Source organism: Rhipicephalus microplus, chromosome 10 (genome assembly GCF_043290135.1).
Source record: "Rhipicephalus microplus isolate Deutch F79 chromosome 10, USDA_Rmic, whole genome shotgun sequence".
Classification (NCBI taxonomy): Eukaryota; Metazoa; Arthropoda; class Arachnida; order Ixodida; family Ixodidae; genus Rhipicephalus; species Rhipicephalus microplus.
Genome location: NC_134709.1, coordinates 52,199,479 through 52,224,137, shown reverse-complemented (window position 1 = coordinate 52,224,137; position 24,659 = coordinate 52,199,479). Strand labels below are relative to the sequence as shown.

At 48.1% G+C, this 24,659-nt stretch overlaps 1 protein-coding gene and 2 non-coding genes across 3 annotated transcripts; all 3 read left to right on the top strand.

Moving 5' to 3' along the window:
* Positions 1-1,937: 1,937 nt before the first annotated feature.
* LOC142774243 (endothelin-converting enzyme 1-like) lies at positions 1,938-23,144 on the top strand. Its single transcript, XM_075874632.1, has 5 exons — positions 1,938-2,050; positions 13,509-13,666; positions 18,090-18,187; positions 19,311-21,029; positions 22,698-23,144. The coding sequence occupies exons 1-5, from the start codon at positions 1,938-1,940 to the stop codon at positions 23,142-23,144; spliced, it is 2,535 nt and encodes an 844-aa protein (XP_075730747.1).
* TRNAT-CGU (transfer RNA threonine (anticodon CGU)) lies at positions 5,239-5,311 on the top strand. Its single transcript has one exon. It is a non-coding gene; the product is annotated as a tRNA-Thr (tRNA).
* TRNAT-CGU (transfer RNA threonine (anticodon CGU)) lies at positions 5,696-5,768 on the top strand. Its single transcript has one exon. It is a non-coding gene; the product is annotated as a tRNA-Thr (tRNA).
* Positions 23,145-24,659: the final 1,515 nt, after the last annotated feature.

The window sequence follows — 24,659 nt, the reverse complement described above, 5'->3', positions numbered from 1 at the left end:
ATGGCCATAATATTAGCTCTCCAAAAGTTACCCAGTTTAAATACAGTAGTAGCAATCGTCACTGACTCATTATCTGTGTGTTCTTCTCTCTCTGCATCTGGTGAAACGCCTCTTATAAAGCTTTTCAGAATACTAGTTCCCGCGCACCTACAATGTCTCCACTTAATTTGGGTACTAGGACACAAGGGTTTGCTTTTAAACGAAAGCACTCATTCTTTAGCAAAGGCGGCGCTTTTGATGCCAATCATTCCGGTTTTCCCACAGACAACATACATTACAATTGCACGATTCCGCACCTTAACTTTCAAGAAAATGCTTATCAGATCCCGTCTTGACAGCTTCTCCAGAATATAAGCACCTATTAGTTCCCTGTAAACGTGATTTATCGCGGTCGGGAATAATGGAAGTGGCCATAACCAAACTTCGTTGCCGGGTTACCTCCCTCAACGTTTACCTGCATAGAGCATGTCAAGCGTTGTCTCCTCTGTGTACCTTCTGTAAGGAGGAGGAAACAATCAGTCATTATTTTCTATCCTGTCGCCACTATACGTCATTGAGAAGAAAATTCACAGCACCACCTCTTCGAAACTTGGGTCTGGAAATATCCGAATCAGTTGTTCTATCATTTGGCGCCTCTACTCTGGGCTACAGTCACAAGGATGTTCACTACGCAATAGAGGAATTTATCAGTGAGACTAAAAGAATATAGAGCCAAATTCTTCATTCTTTTAAACTTTTAAATGTTATTCTTCAGTAATTATTTGTTGTGAAACCTATCCCTAGCGTATACGAGTGGTAATGCGAAGAAAAAAAAACAAATTCACCTAACACTCGGCCAATCCCCTGAATTGGGTAAGAGCCATGAGATGAGGAGAAGAAGAAGTAGCCTACAGACTACAATCTCTACGGACTGAGCATTCACGTAACGAGATTTTCATGATACGAGTCCCACCTCGCACTCTTGTGTCTCTTCAAATCACGTCCGCTCGAGCCTTATTTTAGTTTCCTTAATATTTGTAAAGATCCCCGCGGCGGTGGTCTAGTGGATAAGGTACTCGGCTGCTGACCCGCAGGTCGCGGGTCTAAATCCCGGCTGCGGCGGCTGCACTTCCGATGGAGGCGGAAAAGCTGTAGACCCGTGTTCTCCGATTTTGGTGCACGTGAAATAACCCCTGGTGGTCAAAATCTCCGGAGCCCTCCACTACGGCACTTCTCATAACCATATGGTGGTATTGGATTTCTCTAAAAAAAAAAACGGAAATTCGTGGTTCTGGTTCGGGCGAAACGTAATGTTGGATACATGCGACTTCGAAGCGTAAGTAGACTCAAGGACAAATTGACTGTTGGAATATTTCATTGAAATTAATTGACTGAATTCACTGAAAGATTGAAGGTAGTTGGGATCGTTGCGGCACCTGGCGAAGCAGAAAAAAAGAGGAAGAGAGGAACAGAAAGAAAGGAGTGAAAGAGAGAGACAGGAAAAAGATAATAATGAAAAAAGAAAGAAAACATTGCTTCAGGCAAGTCAAGCTTCGGTTGGCTTGTGTTAAGGCAAATGTGTTTAAACGTAACACACATATTCCAAATTGTTGGCTGAGCTAACTTAGCTGTGCGGTCATTATTTTCCTTTCTCTCTTGCTATCTCTCTTTCTCTCTCTCTCTTCGCAAATTTTTACGCTATTTGAATTTATTGTTATTGCATTTATTATATATTATTAAGCCCTGATCTGGTTCTCACCAAAAATTGACGCGCTTTCTTGACCAATCCATCAGAGCGGGCATTCGCCACAATACGCAAAGTACAAAGATGGCCCCGTTCTCGCGCTCCGTTTTTGGCGCGAGATAGAAGAAGAAGGAGATCGTTTCGTCAGCACCAACGCGTTTCGACGAGCAACCGAGGAAATCGAAGGCGCCCGGGTTAGCCCGAGTCAGTCAACATGGCTTCGCACGGCCCCAGACGAGGCAGGGCTCCCATCACGGTTCGCGCTACGAGGCGAAAGAAGGGCTCTTCTGTCCCCGCCGCTGCTTCGGCGCACACGCCCGTGCCACGGTAAGTTCGGCCAACACCACCTGGCGTTGGTTCAGCAAGGTTCGGTGTACAGCACGGTCCACAGTTGAAGGGAACACACGAATTAGCTCTAATACAGAAAGGCGGGCTAATTGATTTGGCTGCGTATTGAAACTTCCACGAGCACACACCGAAGGCACAAACGAAAGGTTCACGAGGACCAGCGCAGACTGTCAACTGATATTTACTCAATAAGAAAACACGATGTACACTCGTTAGAGCACCTCGTGAACAATGGGCGTGAGCAGAACGGCATAGCATATTCATTTACATAAAAAGAAACAGCTACAGTTTCTCCGCAAGGGTGAAATAATGAATGCGATAGACATAACTTGGAATGTAACGCAGAGAACGGCTAACTGATCGAAACGAGCAGTGCGATGCTCACGCACGAATGACGCACCAAAACAACATACATAAGACGAGAGCTAACTAACAACGTTTACGACTCGACGCTTAAAGCGCCGTTTAAACGAAAACGAAGAACGGAACGCAATCACAGGTACAGATATGAGTGCGAACTACGAGTGTCCCACGCGTTACTTCGCTGTGTTTGAAAAGCGCGCTCTGTTCGGAAACGGGGCCTGTCCAGCGAGCGAAGTGACCTTTGAGCGCCCACGCCCTTTTCGCAAACGGCGCCTGTCCAGCGAGCGAAGTGATCTTTGAGCGCCCGGCAACTAAACGCAATCGTTCCGGTCAAAACCGAAGGCGCGCGCGATTTTCCCCCACCACAGGATGAGTGCGCGGATAAGGTCCATTCCCTCCGCAGAGCAAAGCAAGCGTGGGAGATGAGCACTTTTATGCGAAAAAAAAATAGATCCCGTTGAAGCGATAAGTCCACTCTATTGGCGAATCAGGAGAATTGGCTGAGGGGCACAGGCGTTCACGGGGGAGGGGGGCGGGGCCTCCATAATCAGCCGCACATTACTAAGCTTTTTGACGCAGGTTTAGTTTGTTTTTTTTTTACTCTAATGGCCCACGATGACCCCTGGTGTTTCGTTCTAAGAACTGCTTACTTCTCACCCTTGACTTCAGAAAGCAAAGAACGAAAGGCAGGTCTTCGTGGGCAGCTTGACATCGCATTATTTTATATAGGCGTTGTCGCATGTATAAAATTGAAAAAATAAAAATGAGGACGCTTCAACACAAATGGCATCCTTCAGGCAGCGTAATTATCTTTATAAATTTCACCAGTTAGAACCTCAGAATGTTAAGAAGAGAACGAAATACAATGACCAAATGCAACATTTTCGTTTACTGACTGTTCTAAATAAACTACACAAAGAATGAAAAAAAGAAAGGTTGATGTATCTACTCTGTCGCTAAAACGGCTGCGCAACATATGTGATTGTGCTGCCATGAGTTCATCGGTTTTTCTTTTTCTCTGTCTCCATCGCTACACCTTTTTCTTACTTCAACTGCGCGAAATACTTCCACGATAACCTTGTTTATTGAATCTAATGTGATTGTTTACTCTTTTAGTTAGTTCATGCTATGTATACCATGTGCTTCCGTTTGACCGCTGTGAAACTGCCCAGCGTGTGAGGTGGCCAGGTTCCCCTCAAGCTGCTCAATGCAGCTTTCTTGCCTGGTCATATGCTGACAACCTTGTTGCAAACAAACTCAAGTCAATTCAAATTTTGCATCTATCGTGAAGCTTGTTACCTGTCGAATTCGACTTACTATAAAGGGGAAGTCGTGCGGTGAAACTGGATCTTTCGAGGAAATTAGAGGACGCAAACCACCAAGACGGATCGGCGAACGGAAACCACTTTCTCGGTGATTTGCGTCCTCTCAATTCTCTCGAGGCATGCACCAACTGTCCAAACGACAAGTTTTACTCAAACTTGGTTCTCCCTAATGCAGTACTCGGCGCACGTCCATGACCAGTGGACTCCAAGACGGGTATCGTTCGGCACTTGGGTGCACTTGCAGGTTGAGCAGCAAGCGTCTTGTACATCCCCCATTAACTTGCCCTTCACCGCCGACAACATCGCCATAATTTTTTTCAGCATGTGAAAAACACAAAACTCATTAGGCAACGCCACGGGAGACGGTGATAATGTGCATGCACTGTCTATAAAACAATCGTAGTAAAGCTTGGGTCAGGCGGAGTCGAACGTTCCGGCTTCACCCCAACAGCGTTCGCTAATCACGATGATTCGAATTCACTCCTTTCACGTCAACAGCTAAGCCGGGCTGTGTGTTTGACTGCTTGGCACTTTGCACGAGGCAGCAGTTACATTGCAATTGCAATGGTACGGCAAACATCAAAATAGAGAGAAATGGGTGTAGCAATATATATATATATATATATATATATATATATATATATATATATATATAAGGGAAAGAAGTGTATACCTAAGGGCTCGTTTTCCGTGTTTTTAACACAATAATAATGAGATATGAGATATAACAGACAGTAATGCCAAGGAATGTACAGGGGAAGTTATTAACATTAATGGAATGTAAATAAGGAGAAAGAAAAGTGGATGAAAAAATTCCCAACTGTAAGCAGGAATCGAACCTAAGAACTTCGAATTACGCGTTCGATGCTCTAACCACTGAGCTATTACAGCGGCACTCCCTCCATCCACTTTTTTTGGGTTTATCTGTGAATTTTTAGAAGTAGGAGCGACAGTCAGCGCCATCTATAAGCCAAACAACGATTCACAAATAAACCCAAAAAAATGTGGATGGTGGGAGTGCCGCTGTAATAGCTCAGTGGTTAGAGCATCGAACGCGTAATTCGAAGGTCGTAGGTTCGATTCCTGCTTACAGTTGGTAATTTTTTCATCCACTTTTCTTTTTTCTTATTTACATTCCATTAATGTTAATAACTTCCCCTGTACATTCCTTGGCATTACTGTCTGTTATATGTCATTATTATTGTGTTAAAAACACGGAAAACGAGCCCTTAGGTATACACTTCTTTCCCTTATTTCATTGAACGAGGGTCTCGTACTGGCAGACTTGGTGTGTTTAGGTTGTATAGGAGGGACAATTAATCAGCTGCCCGCTCATAATAAGTTCACGTGCTACGTGACGCCAAACATGCGCATAAGAGTGTTTTCACACTCGTTGTTTGGCTTATAGATGGCGCTGACTGTCGCCCCTACTTCTAAAAATTCACAGATAAACCCAAAAAAGTGGATGGAGGGAGTGCCGCTGTAATAGCTCAGTGGTTAGAGCGTCGAACGCGTAATTCGAAGGTCGTAGGTTCGATTCCTGCTTACAGTTGGTAATTTTTTCATCCACTTTTCTTTTTTCTTATTTACATTCCATTAATGTTAATAACTTCCCCTGTACATTCCTTGGCATTACTGTCTGTTATATGTCATTATTATTGTGTTAAAAACACGGAAAACGAGCCCTTAGGTATACACTTCTTTCCCTTATTTCATTGAACGAGGGTCTCGTACTGGCAGACTTGGTGTGTTTAGGTTGTATAGGAGGGACAATTAATCAGCTGCCCGCTCATAATAAGTTCACGTGCTACGTGACGCCAAACATGCGCATAAGAGTGTTTTCACACTCGTTGTTTGGCTTATAGATGGCGCTGACTGTCGCCCCTACTTCTAAAAATTCACAGATAAACCCAAAAAAGTGGATGGAGGGAGTGCCGCTGTAATAGCTCAGTGGTTAGAGCGTCGAACGCGTAATTCGAAGGTCGTAGGTTCGATTCCTGCTTACAGTTGGTAATTTTTTCATCCACTTTTTTTTCTTCTTATTTACATTCCATTAATGTTAATAACTTCCCCTGTACATTCCTTGGCATTACTGTCTGTTATATCTCATTATTATTGTGTTAAAAACAGGGAAAACGAGCCCTTAGGTATACACTTCTTTCCCTTATTTCATTGAACGAGGGTCTCGTACTGGCAGACTTGGTGTGTTTAGGTTGTATAGGAGGGACAATTAATCAGCTGCCCGCTCATAATAAGTTCACGTGCTACGTGACGCCAAACATGCGCATAAGAGTGTTTTCACACTCGTTGTTTGGCTTATAGATGGCGCTGACTGTCGCTCCTACTTCTAAAAATTCACAGATAAACCCAAAAAAAGTGGATGGAGGGAGTGCCGCTGTAATAGCTCAGTGGTTAGAGCATCGAACGCGTAATTCGAAGGTCGTAGGTTCGATTCCTGCTTACAGTTGGTAATTTTTTCATCCACTTTTCTTTCTTCTTATTTACATTCCATTAATGTTAATAACTTCCCCTGTACATTCCTTGGCATTACTGTCTGTTATATCTCATTATTATTGTGTTAAAAACACGGAAAACGAGCCCTTAGGTATACACTTCTTTCCCTTATTTCATTGAACGAGGGTCTCGTACTGGCAGACTTGGTGTGTTTAGGTTGTATAGGAGGGACAATTAATCAGCTGCCCGCTCATAATAAGTTCACGTGCTACGTGACGCCAAACATGCGCATAAGAGTGTTTTCACACTCGTTGTTTGGCTTATAGATGGCGCTGACTGTCGCTCCTACTTCTAAAAATTCACAGATAAACCCAAAAAAAGTGGATGGAGGGAGTGCCGCTGTAATAGCTCAGTGGTTAGAGCATCAAACGCGTAATTCGAAGGTCGTAGGTTCGATTACTGCTTACAGTTGGTAATTTTTTCATCCACTTTTCTTTCTTCTTATTTACATTACATTAATGTTAATAACTTCCCCTGTACATTCCTTGGCATTACTGTCTGTTATATCTCATTATTATTGTGTTAAAAACACGGAAAACGAGCCCTTAGGTATACACTTCTTTCCCTTATTTCATTGAACGAGGGTCTCGTACTGGCAGACTTGGTGTGTTTAGGTTGTATAGGAGGGACAATTAATCAGCTGCCCGCTCATAATAAGTTCACGTGCTACGTGACGCCAAACGTGCGCATAAGAGTGTTTTCACACTCGTTGTTTGGCTTATAGATGGCGCTGACTGTCGCTCCTACTTCTAAAAATTCACAGATAAACCCAAAAAAAGTGGATGGAGGGAGTGCCGCTGTAATAGCTCAGTGGTTAGAGCATCGACCGCGTAATTCGAAGGTCGTAGGTTCGATTCCTGCTTACAGTTGGTAATTTTTTCATCCACTTTTCTTTTTTCTTATTTACATTCCATTAATGTTAATAACTTCCCCTGTACATTCCTTGGCATTACTGTCTGTTATATCTCATTATTATTGTGTTAAAAACACGGAAAACGAGCCCTTAGGTATACACTTCTTTCCCTTATTTCATTGAACGAGGGTCTCGTACTGGCAGACTTGGTGTGTTTAGGTTGTATAGGAGGGACAATTAATCAGCTGCCCGCTCATAATAAGTTCACGTGCTACGTGACGCCAAACATGCGCATAAGAGTGTTCTCACACTCGTTGTTTGGCTTATAGATGGCGCTGACTGTCGCTCCTACTTCTAAAAATTCACAGATAAACCCAAAAAAAAGTGGATGGAGGGAGTGCCGCTGTAATAGCTCAGTGGTTAGAGCATCGAACGCGTAATTCGAAGGTCGTAGGTTCGATTCCTGCTTACAGTTGGTAATTTTTTCATCCACTTTTCTTTCTTCTTATTTACATTCCATTAATGTTAATAACTTCCCCTGTACATTCCTTGGCATTACTGTCTGTTATATCTCATATATATATATATATATATATATATATATATATATATATATATATATATATATATATATAACAAAATTAACGGGGCCGTTATTGAAAAATTTGTCATTTTATGTGATTTTTCTGGACTGGTGCCATTTTAGGTTTCCACGCAAAAGTGAAGTAGCGAATAAAGCGGTAGCAACAAATCGGAATCCCTTACGGATTAAAAGCTGTAACAACTCACGACTCTCGGATCTAATCTGACGTAAACACTGGCGTAAACAAACACGGCCGCTCCAGGAAACGAAGCATCGTTAACCCAGCACTTAGAAGGGTAGGAGTCGCCTGATTTCCGTCGACACGGGGCGCTGTTATGACCGGCATCAGTAGGCGCCATGCTGTCGCTGAGAAGCGTGGCCGGGCAGCGTTCCCACGCCTAGAACCCAGTTTTCTCGGAACCAGCGTCCAGAAATGACGGGGGAGCGGCGCTCTTTTAATCTTCAAACAAGTAGCCGGCTCGCCGAATGCCTATGCCCGCCAGGCATTGTCCCTACTAGCCGGCGGATGAGACATCACGTCGCCACGAAGCGGTAAGCCGTTCCAGAGGGGACAACAAAGACAGCGTCTTCCTTTGTAGAAACGGCGACCGCCGCCACAAAGTGCCCTGCTAATTGAGCAGACAGATTGGCGGACCGTTTGATGTCTGCTGTCCGAAGCTTGGGACCCCTCGACCAGTGACACACACGACGAGCAAGAGCCCCTCTGGCGCCACCTTTAAGTGCAGTGATCTTGACTCGAAATTGGCTGTTCACGTGCGCCGTGCCTGCTCGTACCCCTCACCTGTTGTGTGTGTATGTGATTGGTGTTCCACTGAAGAAGGAGGAGCCCGACAGGGCTTATAACGGCGCCGCAGAGTGCAGGACGTCGCTCTCTGAACCAAGCAAAGGTTTAACCACCACGCTCGTGGTTTGTGAACTCTTAACCTCATGCTGTAAATATTTGTAAATAGTGCCATAAACCTTGTTTGTTTTTCGTATCCCCATCTTGTAAGCGGTCGTTTCCTCAACCCGAAGCTACACCACGCTACCACAGCACCCCGGGATCACAACAACTGGTGATCAGCGGTGGGATCACGACAACTGGTTGGCATCGGTAGGATTCGAAGCTACAAGTGACAACAACAGTCGGCCCAGGAGAAGCAGCTGGCTCGAGACATGGATCACGTATGGGTGAGTGCTTGGCTTTTCCTTTGAGTGAACCAGGTTCTAAAAGAGGGTAAATTTTAGAACTGGTAGTTAACTTTGCCGAAAGACTCAGTTTCGCCGTTTCGGAAAGTTATTTTGGAAGTAGCGAGCACTCAGTACGATCATGGACTTACGGGAGCTGCAGAAGTCAGACTTGTTGCTGTTGTGTGAGGAGTTGGGGATCGATACAAAGGGTTTGGCACGAAAACCCATAATCATTCAAGCGATTAATGATTTGGGGGCTGATGATGAGGAACTAAGTGAAGAATGGGACCTCATCATCGAAAGAAAACTAAGAGCAGCTCAGATGGAAGGAAAGAGTGAACACGAAAGAGAAGGCCTCAAGCTAAAGTTTTTCAAACAAGACTATGAGTTGCGTATGAGAATGGGACCCCAGCGAGGAGTACTTCTCGAAAAGGAGGCAGAGTTCGAGATGTCTAGGTACATGCAGCCATATGAGGTATCATGGGATATGGGCCTGTATCTCAGACTCTTTGAACGAAAGTGTAGTCAACTTAAGTGTGAGCGAGACACCTGGTCTCAGAAGCTACGCACGGTTCTGCCCTGCGAGGCAGCGGATGTTGTTGCGCGACTCAGTGAGCAGCACGCGAACAACTACGAAGTTGTTAAAGCAGAGCTTATCAGAAGATTCGGAACTTCTGTTAGCAAAAAGAAAGAAAAACTCACACCGGAGTCTGAGGGCGAGGCGCGTCACAAAGCGCTGGAAGTTGAGGCGCGTCATGAAGCGCTAGAAACAGAGATCGCGCCAGAGGAGGGCCCGCGTATTCTGGAATCCATCAAGGTAGAGTATGCGGAGAACGAGGCCGTGGCCGGTCTGGAGGTGGGGACGATGTCGAAAGACGCTCCTTGCGTGGATGAGGAGGGTGCCAGCAGCCCTAATGGGCCCAGTAAGAGGCTGGAAACCTTCTTCATGCCTCAAGAGGACGGTTCGACATCGTCAAATGTAGGCATTGATAGCGCAGTGGCCGGTGAGAGCAAGAACGCCATGCTTCAGCAGTGCAACCCTATTATCGAGGTGATTTGCGAACATCGCAGAAAAAGAAAGAAGCGGAAGCGTTCGTCACTGCGTAAGCCTACGACAGGTCCCACCTTGTCACGAGAAAGGCGTAGGGGTAAGCCGTTAATCCGTTCCAAGAAACGTCCATGGTGGCGTTCCGAGAGGCACAAGCGGCAGCAAGCCAGGTGTAGAGGGGGGAAACGAGGTGCGTTACCCCAACGAAAAGCGCGGTTGCGCTCGACGACTTCGAGAAAGCGGCCTTGCCCGAAGGGTCAAAGTCGAAAGGGCAGAGTGGCTAAATACCGCGCAGGGTTAAATACAAAGAGGAAATGGCACAGGCTCCCTCCGAGCTACTGGCGTCACTTTCAAATTCCTACGGGGAATAGGCCGAAGGGTAAAATTAGGTGTGACGGAAGTGCACTGCTTAGTGTTTGTGCATTTTGTAGCCTCGGGCGTGCTCCAAAACTGCCGGGACCACGACCCCATCGTGTGCGATTCAGAGGAATCTAGTTGAGAAAAGAGGGCGGTCAGTTTTAACAATGGTTGCACGTGCGTGTTAAGTATGGCTACTGATTATTGAATTGGAGATGCATATTGGTCTGTTTAAGTTTGTAAGTCACATGATGCGGAGTAAAATTTTGAAAAGGAAAACCGCCGAACTAAAGGCTGAAAATTGAAGTCCATTAATTATTTGTACGAATATACCGAGAAGGTAAAAACTAAAAAAATTGTTGTTTTTTTTAGTGTTTCAAAGGTTTAGTTTAATATCGTATGCCTTTACTGTCATGTGGATGTGGCGTGAATTGGCATTTAAGGAAGAAGATATTAACATAGACCAGATGATTTCGTAAAATGGTTAAGTTTGGCGCAACACAGTGCAGTTGTCGTTGCGCGTTATGAGACTTGAGAGCCATTGGCACACGGTTATAAAAAAACCTTCGCGATTGTTGTGACGTGCTTTTCAGGTGTTTTTACCTATGGTTATTTTTGTGTTGTACACGGTGTGTTACAATGTAACGTAATAAAGACAAAGTGTGAGGGATTAAGCGTTTGGTTAATAGCGCCGTGTATTTTGCAATGCTTAGAAATGAGAGTAATTGAACGCTCAGGAGAGCCCAGTGAGATTTACTCAGAGGCATTAGCAAAGGCAATTTGCTTCAACCAAACGAACCTTCTAGAAAGAAGTGTTTGTCTCTGTTTTGTTGGTTTTCTTTGAAGACAATTGATCAAGGATCATATGAGCGAAACGGTAAGCTTTTTCTAATTCTGAGCAAACTAAGAGTATTTTGGCCACAGTATAGGCCAAAGATTCAGAAAAGCTAGAGAGCTTCATGTCTCAGTGGAAGACTATTATGGGCGGCCGTAAACAAAGACGGACGTTCGGACAAAAGTAGCGCTCACTGAATCCGAGTTCCTGACTGATGCTCTCAGCGGGACAGAACCGATGAAAGTAGTCAGCGATGAAAAAGAGCCTGCTGTTTTATATCAGGACGACAATGGTATCAAGCAAAGCTGCGCTTTGCTTGCACCAGAATTTGGGCTCTCGTGAGATAACGTACTGCGCTTCAGGAAATGAATGCGCTTGCCTTGTGTAGGCCATTCATCAGTTGCAGGTTATCTCAGAGGTGCTAAATTTAAAGTAGGGACAGACCATTTTCCCCTTACTTGGCTGCAAACCGTGACATAAAAGAACAGTCGCCTTGTGAGGCAGAGCTTGATTCTTCGAAAATACAATTTTGGCATTAGGTAAAAGAAGGGCAAATTGAATGGAAACGTTGACACGCTCAGCCGCCATTCTGGGGTGCTCTTTCTGTATCAAAATTGATATTTTAGTTTTTTTCGTGCATCTTATGTAAATTTGTAAGGTAGCACGTCCGGTTTTTCAGCTCAAGTGAGTCCTGAGAGTTTTGAGTGTGAGCTTTTGTTAAAGCTAGGAAATGAAAATTGGTTTCCATCCCTCTTTTGGCTTGGTTTGATCGAAGGGGGCCGAGTGCTTGCTTGTACAGGTGGTCGAGTATCAGAGATGCTGTCGAAGATTCGGCAATCACCCGGACCATGCCACAAGCGAAGGCCAGTTCCTGTCATTCAACTACTGACCTTTTCGTCGTCCCTGCGAGCAGCAGTGTTGACTGCTGCCCTCCGTGACTCATCTGGCGAGGGGGAAGCTGTTATGACCGGCACCAGTAGGCGCCATTCTGTCGCTGAGAAGCGTGGCCGGGCAGCGTTCCCACGCCTAGAACCCAGTTTTCTCGGAATCAGCGTCCAGAAATGACGGGGGAGCGGCGCTCTTTTAATCTTCAAACAAGTAGCCGGCTCGCCGAATGCCTATGCCCGCCAGGCATTGTCCCTACTAGCCGGCGGATGAGACATCACGTCGCCACGAAGCGGTAAGCCGTTCCAGAGGGGACAACAAAGACAGCGTCTTCCTTTGTAGAAACGGCGACCGCCGCCACAAAGTGCCCTGCTAATTGAGCAGACAGATTGGCGGACCGTTTGATGTCTGCTGTCCGAAGCTTGGGACCCCTCGACCAGTGACACACACGACGAGCAAGAGCCCCTCTGGCGCCACCTTTAAGTGCAGTGATCTTGACTCGAAATTGGCTGTTCACGTGCGCCGTGCCTGCTCGTACCCCTCACCTGTTGTGTGTGTATGTGATTGGTGTTCCACTGAAGAAGGAGGAGCCCGACAGGGCTTATAACGGCGCCGCAGAGTGCAGGACGTCGCTCTCTGAACCAAGCAAAGGTTTAACCACCACGCTCGTGGTTTGTGAACTCTTAACCTCATGCTGTAAATATTTGTAAATAGTGCCATAAACCTTGTTTGTTTTTCGTATCCCCATCTTGTAAGCGGTCGTTTCCTCAACCCGAAGCTACACCACGCTACCACAGCACCCCGGGATCACAACAACTGGTGATCAGCGGTGGGATCACGACAGCGCCCCAAAGTGCCGATCTGATCAACGTTCGCAGTTTGGTTTTGATGGTCCTGATGGTGCCGGCCGGAGCACTTCGTTTGCGCTTGAGCCACGCCCGTTCGCAGTATTTGCAAGCTATCACTAGCCGATATATAAGGCACACGGCGCATGGGGCGCTGTCGTACATTCGGACGTAATACAAAACATGAAGGCGACGGCAAAAGTTCCCCTCGGTAGTCCATATAATTGCTATTGCGATAATATACCGCCCAACGTATCTGAGGCTTTGTAGCTGTGGAAGCAACGTATACAGACATTCCGGTTACATTTAACGTAATCCCGGTAATGTTGTAAAGCTGCTCGTGCCGGCGACCGATGAGTATGCATCCGCGGTGAATCCGGCGCAAGTAGAGGCGGTGCCGTACAAATCGCCGTAAGGGCGACAGTAAAATAACAATGGATTGAACATGGCTTGCCAGATCTCTCGCCAATTTCCGGCTGTGACGACATAACGGGATCGCGAAGGACGCTGATTGGAAACGAGCGCACACTAAACAAAGTTCTTGTGCTTTCCACAGCAGAGCAACAGTGATCTTGCTCAAGTTGTAGCCCATTGATCAACTCTGCCATCTGTGATTCATCCAAACTCTCTCTCACCAGTGACCCGGCACCGCTGTCCCGGTCTTCCAGCCCCGCGCCAGAGCCCGGCGCAGACTCCGCGGTGCAAATGCTGCCCAATAAGACCACGTCCCCTCCTACGGGCTCATCGCAGGCGGCCACCGTTCCGCCGGTCGACCAAGAGCGGCCCGCTTCACTGCGTGCGAAGTCCACCGCAAATCGTTGAGTGTCGTTCTACTTTATGCATCTGCCAAATGCCTACTACTTAGGACGAGATCCTTGAACGCCTAATCAGACTTGAGGTTTGACCTCCTGCGCAGGGGTGAAGGCAGAGATATTTTTTGGGGAGGGGCACCTCTTTGGAATGGGCATTTTTCGCTCTGTGTGCCATAGCAAAAAAAAAAACATTACGGGGGCCAGGCTACACCTTTGCTCCGGCGCGAACACCAGTGGTGCATTGATTGATTGATTGATTGGCATGTGGGGTTTAACGTCCCAAAACCACCATATGATTATGAGAGACGCCGTAGTGGAGGGCTCCGGAAATTTCGACCACCTGGGGTTCTTTAACGTGCTCCCACATCTGAGCACACGGGCCTACAACATTTCCGCCTCCATCGGAAATGCAGCCGCCGCAGCCGGGAATCGAACCCGCGACCTGCGGGTCAGCAGCCGAGTACCTTAGCCACTAGACCACCGCATCGGGGCAACACCAGTGGTGCAAAAAATCATCGCGCCTCGACACCACATAACGGCACGTCACGCGATGACGTCATCCCATGACGTTAGCGCTTTGTAAAAATTGATATATATGTAAAGAGTTTCAAGTGGACGATACGACAACTTTTCGGCCGTAGGGACCGAACCTGCCACCAGGGGCGCAACTAGGGGGGGGGGGGGGTTGAGGAGTTTTTGACACACCTCGAAATTTTTTTCATCCATTACCTTTCCGGGAAATACTAAAGTATTTAAACGCGTTGACATCGACCACCAGTTGCTAAAGTTAGCCATTCTATGAACAAACAGCCACCGAAAAAACAAAAAAAATCTGGGGCACGACCCTGTTTGTAGCCTCCGGATAACTTGTCCGATGATCCACCGTCTGAGCTACGGCGACAGTCGTCGATCGTATACCGACCCCTCTATCGCGTATCTTCGCACCTAAATAAAAGAGATGGTGATAGTGGTGGTAGTCGAAAACTTTATGCGTTTGAGGGCCAAAAAGCAAAACATTATTATTTTTTTTTAATTTTAAAGCAGCGTTGCGGGCGGCCTTCAGGCTGCCGGTTGTGGCGTCCAGGCAGTGCCTAAGAATGACTTGGTTTCGATTGAAAAACTGCACTCTGAGAACTGTAATGCTATGCCTTTCACTATCATAGGTTGATGATTAGCGGAGAAAATCAAGGTTGAAGTTTCATCTTTATATTTCGCGGCAAAATATCCGTGCGAGGCGTAAGAAATTGCAAAATGTGTTGTCGGTACTTTCGGGACACTGGCTCGATGAAATTTTTTTGAAACATCGTACGCTATGTCAATGGCACCCACAGGTTACAATGTACTTGCTTTTCATCGATGAGAAGGTACGTGGGACCCAGTGGACGCCTTCGAAATCGCTTACGTGACGGTGTTTGGTGCAAGGGAATCTCCAAGTGGCGTCGCCACCCACGTTTGATTTTCGCGCGTTTTCTAGCTTACTAAGCGTCGCTGGCGCGTTAAGAGTGGTGTGTTCAGGATTGCGTAATCGTACTTTACTAATACGCGAAAAAAATCGTTTTGCTCTTTAGTGTCCCTTTAAACCTGGGCGTGTAGAAACCTACGACGACGACTATGTAACTGCGCTCACCCGCAGGTCGCGGGTTCGAATCCCGACTGCGGCGGCTGCATTTCCGATGGAGGCGGAAATGTTGTAGGCCCGTGTGCTCAGATTTGGGTGCACGTTAAAGAACCCCAGGTGGTCGAAATTTCCGGAGCTCTCCAGTACGGCGTCTCTCATAATCATATAGTGGTTTTGGGACGTTAAACCCCACATATCTATCTACTATGTAACTGCATTTTCTTTTGCCAGCTGGCGTCCCGTAGGAGGTCATATTCGATCTGGAAGCACTCCCCCACCCCCCCCACCTTACCAAGAAACCCTCGCTTTCAAGTCTCAGGCATGACGACACACCCTCGCTATGAATAATCTAAAGGATGAGAATGTGTCAAGGGCAAGATTTCTTTGTTCGCACCATCTTCCTATGAAGAGAGGGAAAGCGCGAAGCTTCGTGCAGACGCTCACCCTCTCAATTCACAGAGAGAGGGCGCGGCGCCGAGTCTGCACGCCGCGCGCTGACGCGCTTGGACGCGTACGTGCGGTCAGGCCTTTAGCAGCAGCGCATCCTGAAGGAAGTGGTAAACGTAATAGCGCCCCCCCCCCCCCCCCCGTAGCATGTGTCGGCCCTCCATTTCACTCCTTTCAGTGCCTGCCTGTTATCACCGCTTAGGACAGGTGAGCACAAATTAAAAGTATTTGCGCCGAGATGTTCTCGTGGTGACAATACCTGCTACAGACCCCTCGCCCTCTCCCCGGTTTTACTTCAGGTGACGGACCCATCTGATACGAGTGGCTGGATCCACCCCTGGCCTTCAGGCACGACCTTGTGAAGCGAACAGATGTAGTGGTCTGGAACACGCGGATGCTGGCCGTAGAGGCAAAGTTTGAACGACTCAAACTTACCGTCGTTCCGGCTGGATTTTCGAATGGCTGCGACGTGACCACCTTCGCACGCCACCTCATTAGCGAATGCCAGTAACATCGCTCGGGTGTCCTTGATTTTTCTGATTTCCGACACAGCGTAAGCGGGCGCGCTAAGGAATTTATGCTGCGACGTCAATCAGTGCGGATGTAACGAAGACTCTACTGCACTGTCAGTTTTCATAACAATTCAGCAGCTATGAATCTTAAAAAAAATATTGTTTGAATTGAGCGGTTTGTCAGTGATGAATGTAGAAGCAGCCCATGCACGATTTGGAGCTAATAATTTTTGGCGCTTTTTACGTCCAAGGGCCACGACGTGTGATGCCGCATATAGCAGAGGGCTCCGGAAATTTCGAGCGTCCGAGTTTCTAGGACGCCCACCCCAACCTAAAGCATTTCTCACCCGCATCGAATTCATCTGCCACGGCCAGGATTCGATCCTGCGACTTTCGGGTCGGCAGTCGAGCCCCACGACCTCTATACTGCACTGCGGCTGGTTCGATTTCAAGAAAACTAACCGAGGATTTGATTTATCCTTTTTGTTGTTGTTGTTGTTGTTGTTGTTGTTGTTCTTGTTCTTGTTCTTGTTCTTGTTCTTGTTCTTGTTGTTGTTGTTCTTGTTGTTCTTGTTGTTCTTGTTGTTGTTGTTGTTGTTGTTGTTGTTGTTGTTGTTGTTGTTGTTGTTGTTGTTGTTGTTGCTGTTGTTGTTGTTGTTGTTGTTGTTGTTGTTGTTGTTGTTGTTGTTGTTGTTGTTTATTCGCTTCCGTACATCTCATGAGTCAATCGCAATTCAGCAGTAAACGGCCTTTACCCTCCCGTCTGAAATCCAGTGTGCACTGGAAGTCAAAAAGCACATTTGAGATGACATCAAAGTTTTTAAGCAACGGTTACGAAAATACAGTGGCCGTAACGGAAATACAGTAAGGCTGTACGACACCGCTCCTATCCCACTCGTTGTGCTTGAAGGGGTCCTGCAACATTTTCCCAATTAGCCATGGAATGAATTCAGTAAAGAAGCTTACAAACTGACCCCCGCATTCTTTTTTTGTATATAATCCATACAGTGCGAGCGGACTTACAAAGTTCTCCCTTCTCTCATCTCAACGAAAGCACCGGAAGCAAAACAGGGCGGGGGGTGGATTGGGGGAAAAAGATATGTACGCCACGTGCGCTTTGTGATCTTGATGACTTTTTTTCCTTTCTTTTTTTCTTCGAACGCGTGGCTTTTCCGTGCAATGGCGCGCGTGCGCGCGGACACGTCGCGGCCTCCAGCGGCTGCCCCAGAAACTCCCGAGCGCGCCATGTTCAAACCGGCCAATGGCGTGATACTTGGGCATATGACAATATCATTTTTTCTTAGTATACAGCATCATTTGACGAGAAGAGAGAACGCGATTTTTAACTGACTTCGAGAATTTATTGTAAATTCCAGGCCACGTGCAATGCTGTGATATTTGGCTCGCGTGTTCTCGGGAGCCTCTACCACCGATCGGCCGCGTTTTCTGACCATGCCATAGAAGTTGTGCAGGGCCCCTTTACGCCGCTCCCAGATCCAGTGACAATGCGTCCCCCGAACGGGAGGTTCCTCGTTAACACTGCGTCGTAGTCTGACAGCGAACAACAAGGCATCACAACCTCACAGTAGTTTTTCAAAAGAGCTTCTGTGGAGTCGGGGTGCATTCAATGGCAAAATCAGAACAACCGGGAAGGGAGGTGCGGTACCGTTATACCACGGCCACTCGATCTCGAGTAGTGACATCCAGCGGCCATGGTTATACGGCACCGTATTTGCGTACCGTGTTTCAACAACTTGCTAAAAGACTTGATTGCAGCCACAACAAACACTGCTCCACACTGTTCTGCTTTTCTGTTTAAAAAAAATGCAGAAGGCTCCCTGAAGAAGACGCACTGTACCGGAATCGTCAACGCCTCTGAGCAGAAACACCGCCCTAAGGAGGACGAGCTCAAAAAACTGATCGAAATCGTGAGCAAACTTTTTTTTTTTTTGAAGCACCGATGTTGAAACTTGATTGTCCGACAAAAACCACCACATCTTACGCGTTTTGAAGTACTGCAGCTTGGGCGTACGTATGCAGGGTTCTCCAATAACGAGGGCCGACAATAATGTGCGCCGACTGGGTTGACACTGGCAGCTCTGTCTATAGAGGGTTATCGAATCACGGCGAATTGAAACGATACACTTTTATAACAAAAAAAAAGTCTTTGAAGGGGCACGAAAGGGGAAAAAATTAATCGTCTACGTGATATTGGTAAATTACGCTCTGGTAACACTAATATCGCGACAGGACGCTTGATAAGCGAGGGAACACGAAAAAGAGGAAATGCGGATGCCGATGCCCCCTCGAAGATCCCGCACCAATCGCCGCGACGTCGCAGATTTTGACGGCATCGACTATGGTCTACGTAGTTCTAATCGGTAACAATGAACTACATGGTCCCATGAAGGGGCCAGACACATCGCACCAAGCTTCAGCATATTTCCTTTGAACCAATGTCACCAAAATGCGAGAAACACGTTCAAATGCGCGACACAACGCGTGGAGATTTCGGCACAGATTCCGAAGATTAGTCTCCGACCTTGATCTTCCTCCTATGCACTGAGTCTTGACGCAAAACTGTCCCCGCGCCATTTTGTATACGCGCCGTTCGTGCTGTCCGTGCGTCGGCGTCTCTTCCGGAAGTAGTCCAAGACGCCATGCGTATCTCTGACAAGGACGCCTTCAACCAGTTTCCTAAGCATAAGGCGAGTGTGCGGACCTTCAAAGTGGCGACACTCTTCAGCGCTCCTCAAGGATGACGCCAGTGCACAGCGCCTATGTTAATGAATCTACGGTGGTGAAAGTAACGACGTCGTTACAGTCTCTATGGTATAACTCATCATTATGGGCCTTCGCCGGCCCTCTGTGCATGTTCTGTGCGTTTTTATCTTACGTGTTCGTATAGCTCATCAGTCTGAACCACAGTGGTCTGAACTAATGCATTGCTTGTCCCTTTAATGAGAGTTACATAACCCTCACGAAATCTGTAGTAACGTCATCAGCGAGCGTTGCTTCCCGTCGTGTGCTCTATCGAAACCTTCCCCGCAGGCAAACTTTGCGTCCGCGCTCTCCTCGTCACCGAACCGCGGAAAGAGCCGAATCGTCGGCGGCGGCGACCGGACAGCGGCACTCCTGGTCGTACTGCTAGGCCTTGCCGCGATCGCGGTCGGCATGGCACTGCTCCTGTTCTCGCGCCGGGCGACCGCCAACGCCGACGCCGGCGTCTGCACCACGTCGGGCTGCGTGGACCACGCCGAGATCCTGGGCCTGTACCGAAACGTGGCCACCGTCGGGCCGTGCGAGGACTTCGGCGAGTTCGTCTGCTCTCACTGGCGCGAGAAGAACGTCAAGGTCGTGCCGTCAGTGATGATCTTCCGCATGGGCAAGTGGCTGCTCAGTCTGGCGCGAACACGCTGGTACGAGGAGACCGGACACCCGGTCGCGAAGAGGGTGACGCGATTAGCGGACGCCTGTATGCGACTCGAGAGCGAGCCGCACATCGACGACGTCGGCGTCGCGCAGCTCTTCCACTTCATCACCGAGGAACTCTTCCCGTGGATCCTACCGGAGGCAAATGCGGGCAACGCGTTATTGGACGATTACGCTTTCGCCCTCGCCACCATCGTCAACATGTCCGTCGTGTGGAACATGCCGCTCTGGTTCACCGTGGACCTCGTGAGACTGGGAACAGGAGGCGACGTTCTTCCGGCGAACTGGTCCGTCAGCGTGAGCTCGGCGAGCGTGGTGTACATGTCGATGCGGCTGCAGCGCACAATTGAAGAGTACAACCTGTACAATACGTACGTAATCCTGCTACTTGCCAACGTGTTCCAGGGAAAGCAACTGGCAGCGTCCTTCCACTCCTTCCTCGAGAGCAGGAGCGCCCAGATGCAGCGGGACGTGTTCGGCAACCTGTCTTCACGCTTCCTCGCCACCCACGCCGAGCCTCGGTTCGTGCGGATGCGCCACATGCCAACGCTAGTGCCCAAGCTCCGCGCGCGCAACTGGATCGACGCACTGCAGTCCGCCTTCCGGGTGGACCCTCCGCTTGGCGAAGACGACGTGGTGTTCGCGACCGACGCCGCACTCCTGCGTACCTTGAACGACCTGTTCCGCGCGTACACGGCGCGGGAAGTCACCTATTACACGGCTTGGTGGTTCGCCCAGCTCATGGCAGCCGTGTCCAGCGGCACCATACACACGTTCGTCGTGGGGAACAAGGTGGGCGAGGAATTCTACCCGGTCATCTGCGGGTCCCAAATAGCCATGGCCTACAACGCGCTGCTGTCCGGTGTCGACCACGGCACTGCCTTCCAGAGGGCACCCGTAATGCGACTTCTGAGCGACGTCCACAACACAGCCGTGGCGAAGGTTCGCTCCTGGACCGACGCGCTAGATGTCAGGGCCATCGACGCTGTCGCCTCGCGCTTGGGCCGCGCCAGCACCGTCTTGTGGCCAGAAGAGAAACGAAACGGCGGCGCTGATTGGTGGGGGGAGGCCCTGTACGGTCCCGACTACGACAACGCGACGCGTGGATTCTTCAGCCACTGGCGCGAAGTACGACGCGGATTGCGAGAATCCCTGAACACTGAGCCCTATCGACTCAGCCTGCGCGTGTTCCGTATCCAGTCACCATACCTGGCGACCTACGACCTCGTATCGAATACGATTTCCGTCGGCGTGCAAACTGTCGCCCAACCCTTCTACGCAGCCGACGGCACGAGCGCCATCAACTATGGTGGCCTCGGTTTTCTCTACGCCGCGCAGGTGAGAGCGATGACGCTATGCTGCTTTAGCAGTCTTCAAAGAAGTTCATTTATTTGATTGATTGATATGTGGGGTTTCATGTCCTAAAACCACGTTTGCTTTTATGAGAGACGCCGAAGTGGAGGGCTCCGGAAATTTCGACCACCTGGGGTTCTTTAACGTGCACTCATATCTGAGCACACGGGACTACAGTATTTCCACCTTCACTGAAAATGCAACCACCGCAGCCGGGATAAATCCCGCCACCTGCAGGTCAGCAGCCGAGTACCTTAGCCACTATAGGCCACCGCGGCGGGTTGAAAGAAGTTGCCTTCACAAGTATTCAAAGGTGGCAAAGGCGACGTTAGCACTTAAGTGTGCTAACGTCGTTCTGCTTACTTTATGCACTACGCATGACGATTCAGCGGTTATATGAATCTACAAAACACATCGTTCGAAGAAGGCATCATCACAAAGACAAACGTGGAAAGTAGAAGTGCACATATCGGGGCAGTTCGAATTAGCCTTGGATACAAATCGTCTGACTTTTTAATTCGCTTCCATTTATTAGTAAATCGCAGTTGAACGGTGAACTGTCTTCAGCTGCCGTCCAAAATCAGGTGCACTGATTAGGAATTCCACATTACGTCTCTAACCTTGGAGCAATTCGACAAAACTAGGATGAGCTCACAAATCAGGACAGAAATACTTATAACTGAGTCATCTTAATCGTTTACCCGTAAACATTTATCTCATAAACCTCGCGTTAGATTCGTTCGAAAGTGTAAAAGAAGCCAGATCGAAAGAAGTGGAAACAGTGCAGACTCACTTATTGCAGAAAATCAAGTGTTGGATGTCCATTTTGCAGGTTAAAGGTGACTGCAACCTTTTTTAGCATTGGAGTGGGTGTAGCCTTGAATACTGAGATGAACGCGAAACTCGGGAACTCGATCAACCTTTTCGGCGAAAGGACGAGGCAGCAACAGTTGTTGGAATTGAGGCCAGCCCGCTTTCTGCCGTCCTCATGTCCTCACTTGGCTCTCCCCTCCTCCGCGGTCCATCGTAGCTGGGAAAGCGGCATTGACCCCTCTCTCACCTGGCACCGTTTCGTACCGGTTCCAACGGTGGCGCCGCGCTCGTGTCTTGCTGGAAGAATGTACATTACACAGTGTATTGGGCAGTGCAAGCCTGCCCGAGAAACAGTATGCACAACGGTCATTACCTGAAAATAGTCGATTCGAATTTGTACATTCTCTCACCCCGGGTGATACAAACAGCCCCCTCCCCGCCCCCAAAAAAAAAGAAAGTTGCACACAATCCGACACTCATCTCCTTTATCAGAGAATTACTAGTTTACACCACGCTCCCCGTGTGTTCTGGAAAGATCCCCAACCTAACATCGAAAATTCTGAATAAACCCTTGCCATAGCTGGGCTGTCAGGAACTGTAAGAGACTACTGGAACTCGAAGGCAGCCAGCGAGCGCTGACGCTAGAGTTAACGTATATGATACCTTAAGGTAGCATATACACTAACTGTAGATGCCACAGACGTATACAATAAAGTTCAGGCTGCTAAGAGAAGACGCATGGCGCCTTCTCTTCATATACGTATACGATATCCTACAGCTCAACCAAAGTTCTCGTGTCATCACTTCAACGAACCATATGTCGTCTTTCGTTGATCGCAGATGGCGCGCACGATCAACACCCTTACGCTGCTGCTTGACGGCAAAGCGACCCCTTCAGCCTGGGTTCCTGCGGCCGACAACGCCAGCGGAACTCCGGGACAGGTTTTGTGGAAGCTTGCCCGGTGCGCTTCTTCCTCGAACACTTCCGGTGCCCAGAGGACGTCGTCGCTGTACCCTCTACTTCCGGCGCTGGAGATAGCGTACGACGCCTACAATCGGTTCCGCAACGCCGAGCAAGACCTGCCCCTCCGAGGACTGGAGGACTACAGCGCCGAGCAGGTCTTCTTCCTGACGGCCTGTCACGCGACATGCTGGGAGAACAGCTCGAAGCAACGCGTGTCACCCGAATGCAGCGACGCCGTGAGGAACTTTGCGCCGTTCGCCGAGGCCTTCAAGTGTCCCGCCGGTTCACCCATGAACCCGCGCGAGAGGTGCCGCCTCTTCTGAACAGAACCAGGTGTAGTGCCCGCGCACACGTGGACAGCAGCGACGGACAATACACGCAAAAGGCTGACGTCATCGAAGACCACTTTGTTATTTAGTTTATTGCTTCGTTAACATTGCCCGTGCAGTGTAGCTTTCGCTTCGCCATTTGCCCTCGAAGTTTACTCACTTTCCTTTTTTTTTTTGACTGGGACTTGACGGAAGGCCGCCATGCCACGAACGCAATACGAACTGGTCACTGAATTAGGATACTGTGTTATAACTTTATAAGTATTATACCTTTATAAGGAATATTTTTGTTATAAACCTTTACTATTTTCGATTACAGACGACGAGTTTCGATTCTTGAAATGACACATAACCAGCATGTTTCTACCAGAACGAGCACAGTAGATACTACCCTGCTAGTAGACTGTTGGGCAAATTGCTATGCATGCACTTCTGTTGGCGTAGAGGAACAAAGGAAGAAGGAATTCAGTTACGAAACTAGTAGCACCATTTAATGGAGGCTGGATATTAGCGCAGCCAGTTTTGAGAACTATTATTCTGCCAGACGGGGCCCCGAGATGACGAAGTAACCTGAGATGAGTGAACCTGAGAAGTAACCTGAGATGAGAAGTCCTGGTATAGTACAGCTGTCGCCTGTTAGGGTTAACTTCTCGTTTTTTTTTTGTTCGCCTCGTTAAAATTAGTTTAAAGTCAATGTTACTGTAAGACAAAGTAGGATGGTTCGAAGTGATTAGCCCTGCACCAACATATTCTCGTTAAGTGCCGTTTGAACAAAAAAATTCCGCCATATCCACGAAGTGAATGATGATGAGTGGGCGAAGCTCCGGAGGTAAACCTGGTAAACCATGAATCCTCTGTACATTTTGCCCACTCGATTTTATTACATCGCTCCCCCTAGCGTACGTCGCCGCACTAAATCGAACGATTGCCTTCAACCAATGACACGCGCCATATGTGACATCATTCCTATTTTATAAGATCTCGTGTCTTTCATCAACTACAAGTACCGCTTTCTAGTTTATAACATCTTGCATCTTTTCGTCATCAGCTACAAGTACCACCATCTAGTAAACACTACAAAAACTAAACGAGAGGTGGTTACATACAGGGGACGGTACCGCCATCTAGTGAACACTGCAAGAACTAAACTAGAGGTGGCTACATACAGGCTACAGGGGACGCACAGCCCACGCCCTAAGGAGCTTCGCCCCTAAAAAAAGACCCTTCCTGGGTCTTTATTACCGTTTCTGGCTCATCTAAGAACAATCTCTTAGAACAACCAGTGCATCTCTGTTGTCGAAAAGGTGAGGGAGTTAGCTTGCGGGTGCCCGAGTGACAGGGGCTACAATTCACAGTCTGCCTATTTTTCTAGCATATGTTCTGAGCAAGAATGCATAGTCTTGAGACCTATAGGTCCGCACGGTGTGCACAGGGGATGAGGTTTGGGTTACGTCGCAGGTAACATGGCGCTTGCTAACGGTATAGAGAAAGAGAAAATACTTTATTTGA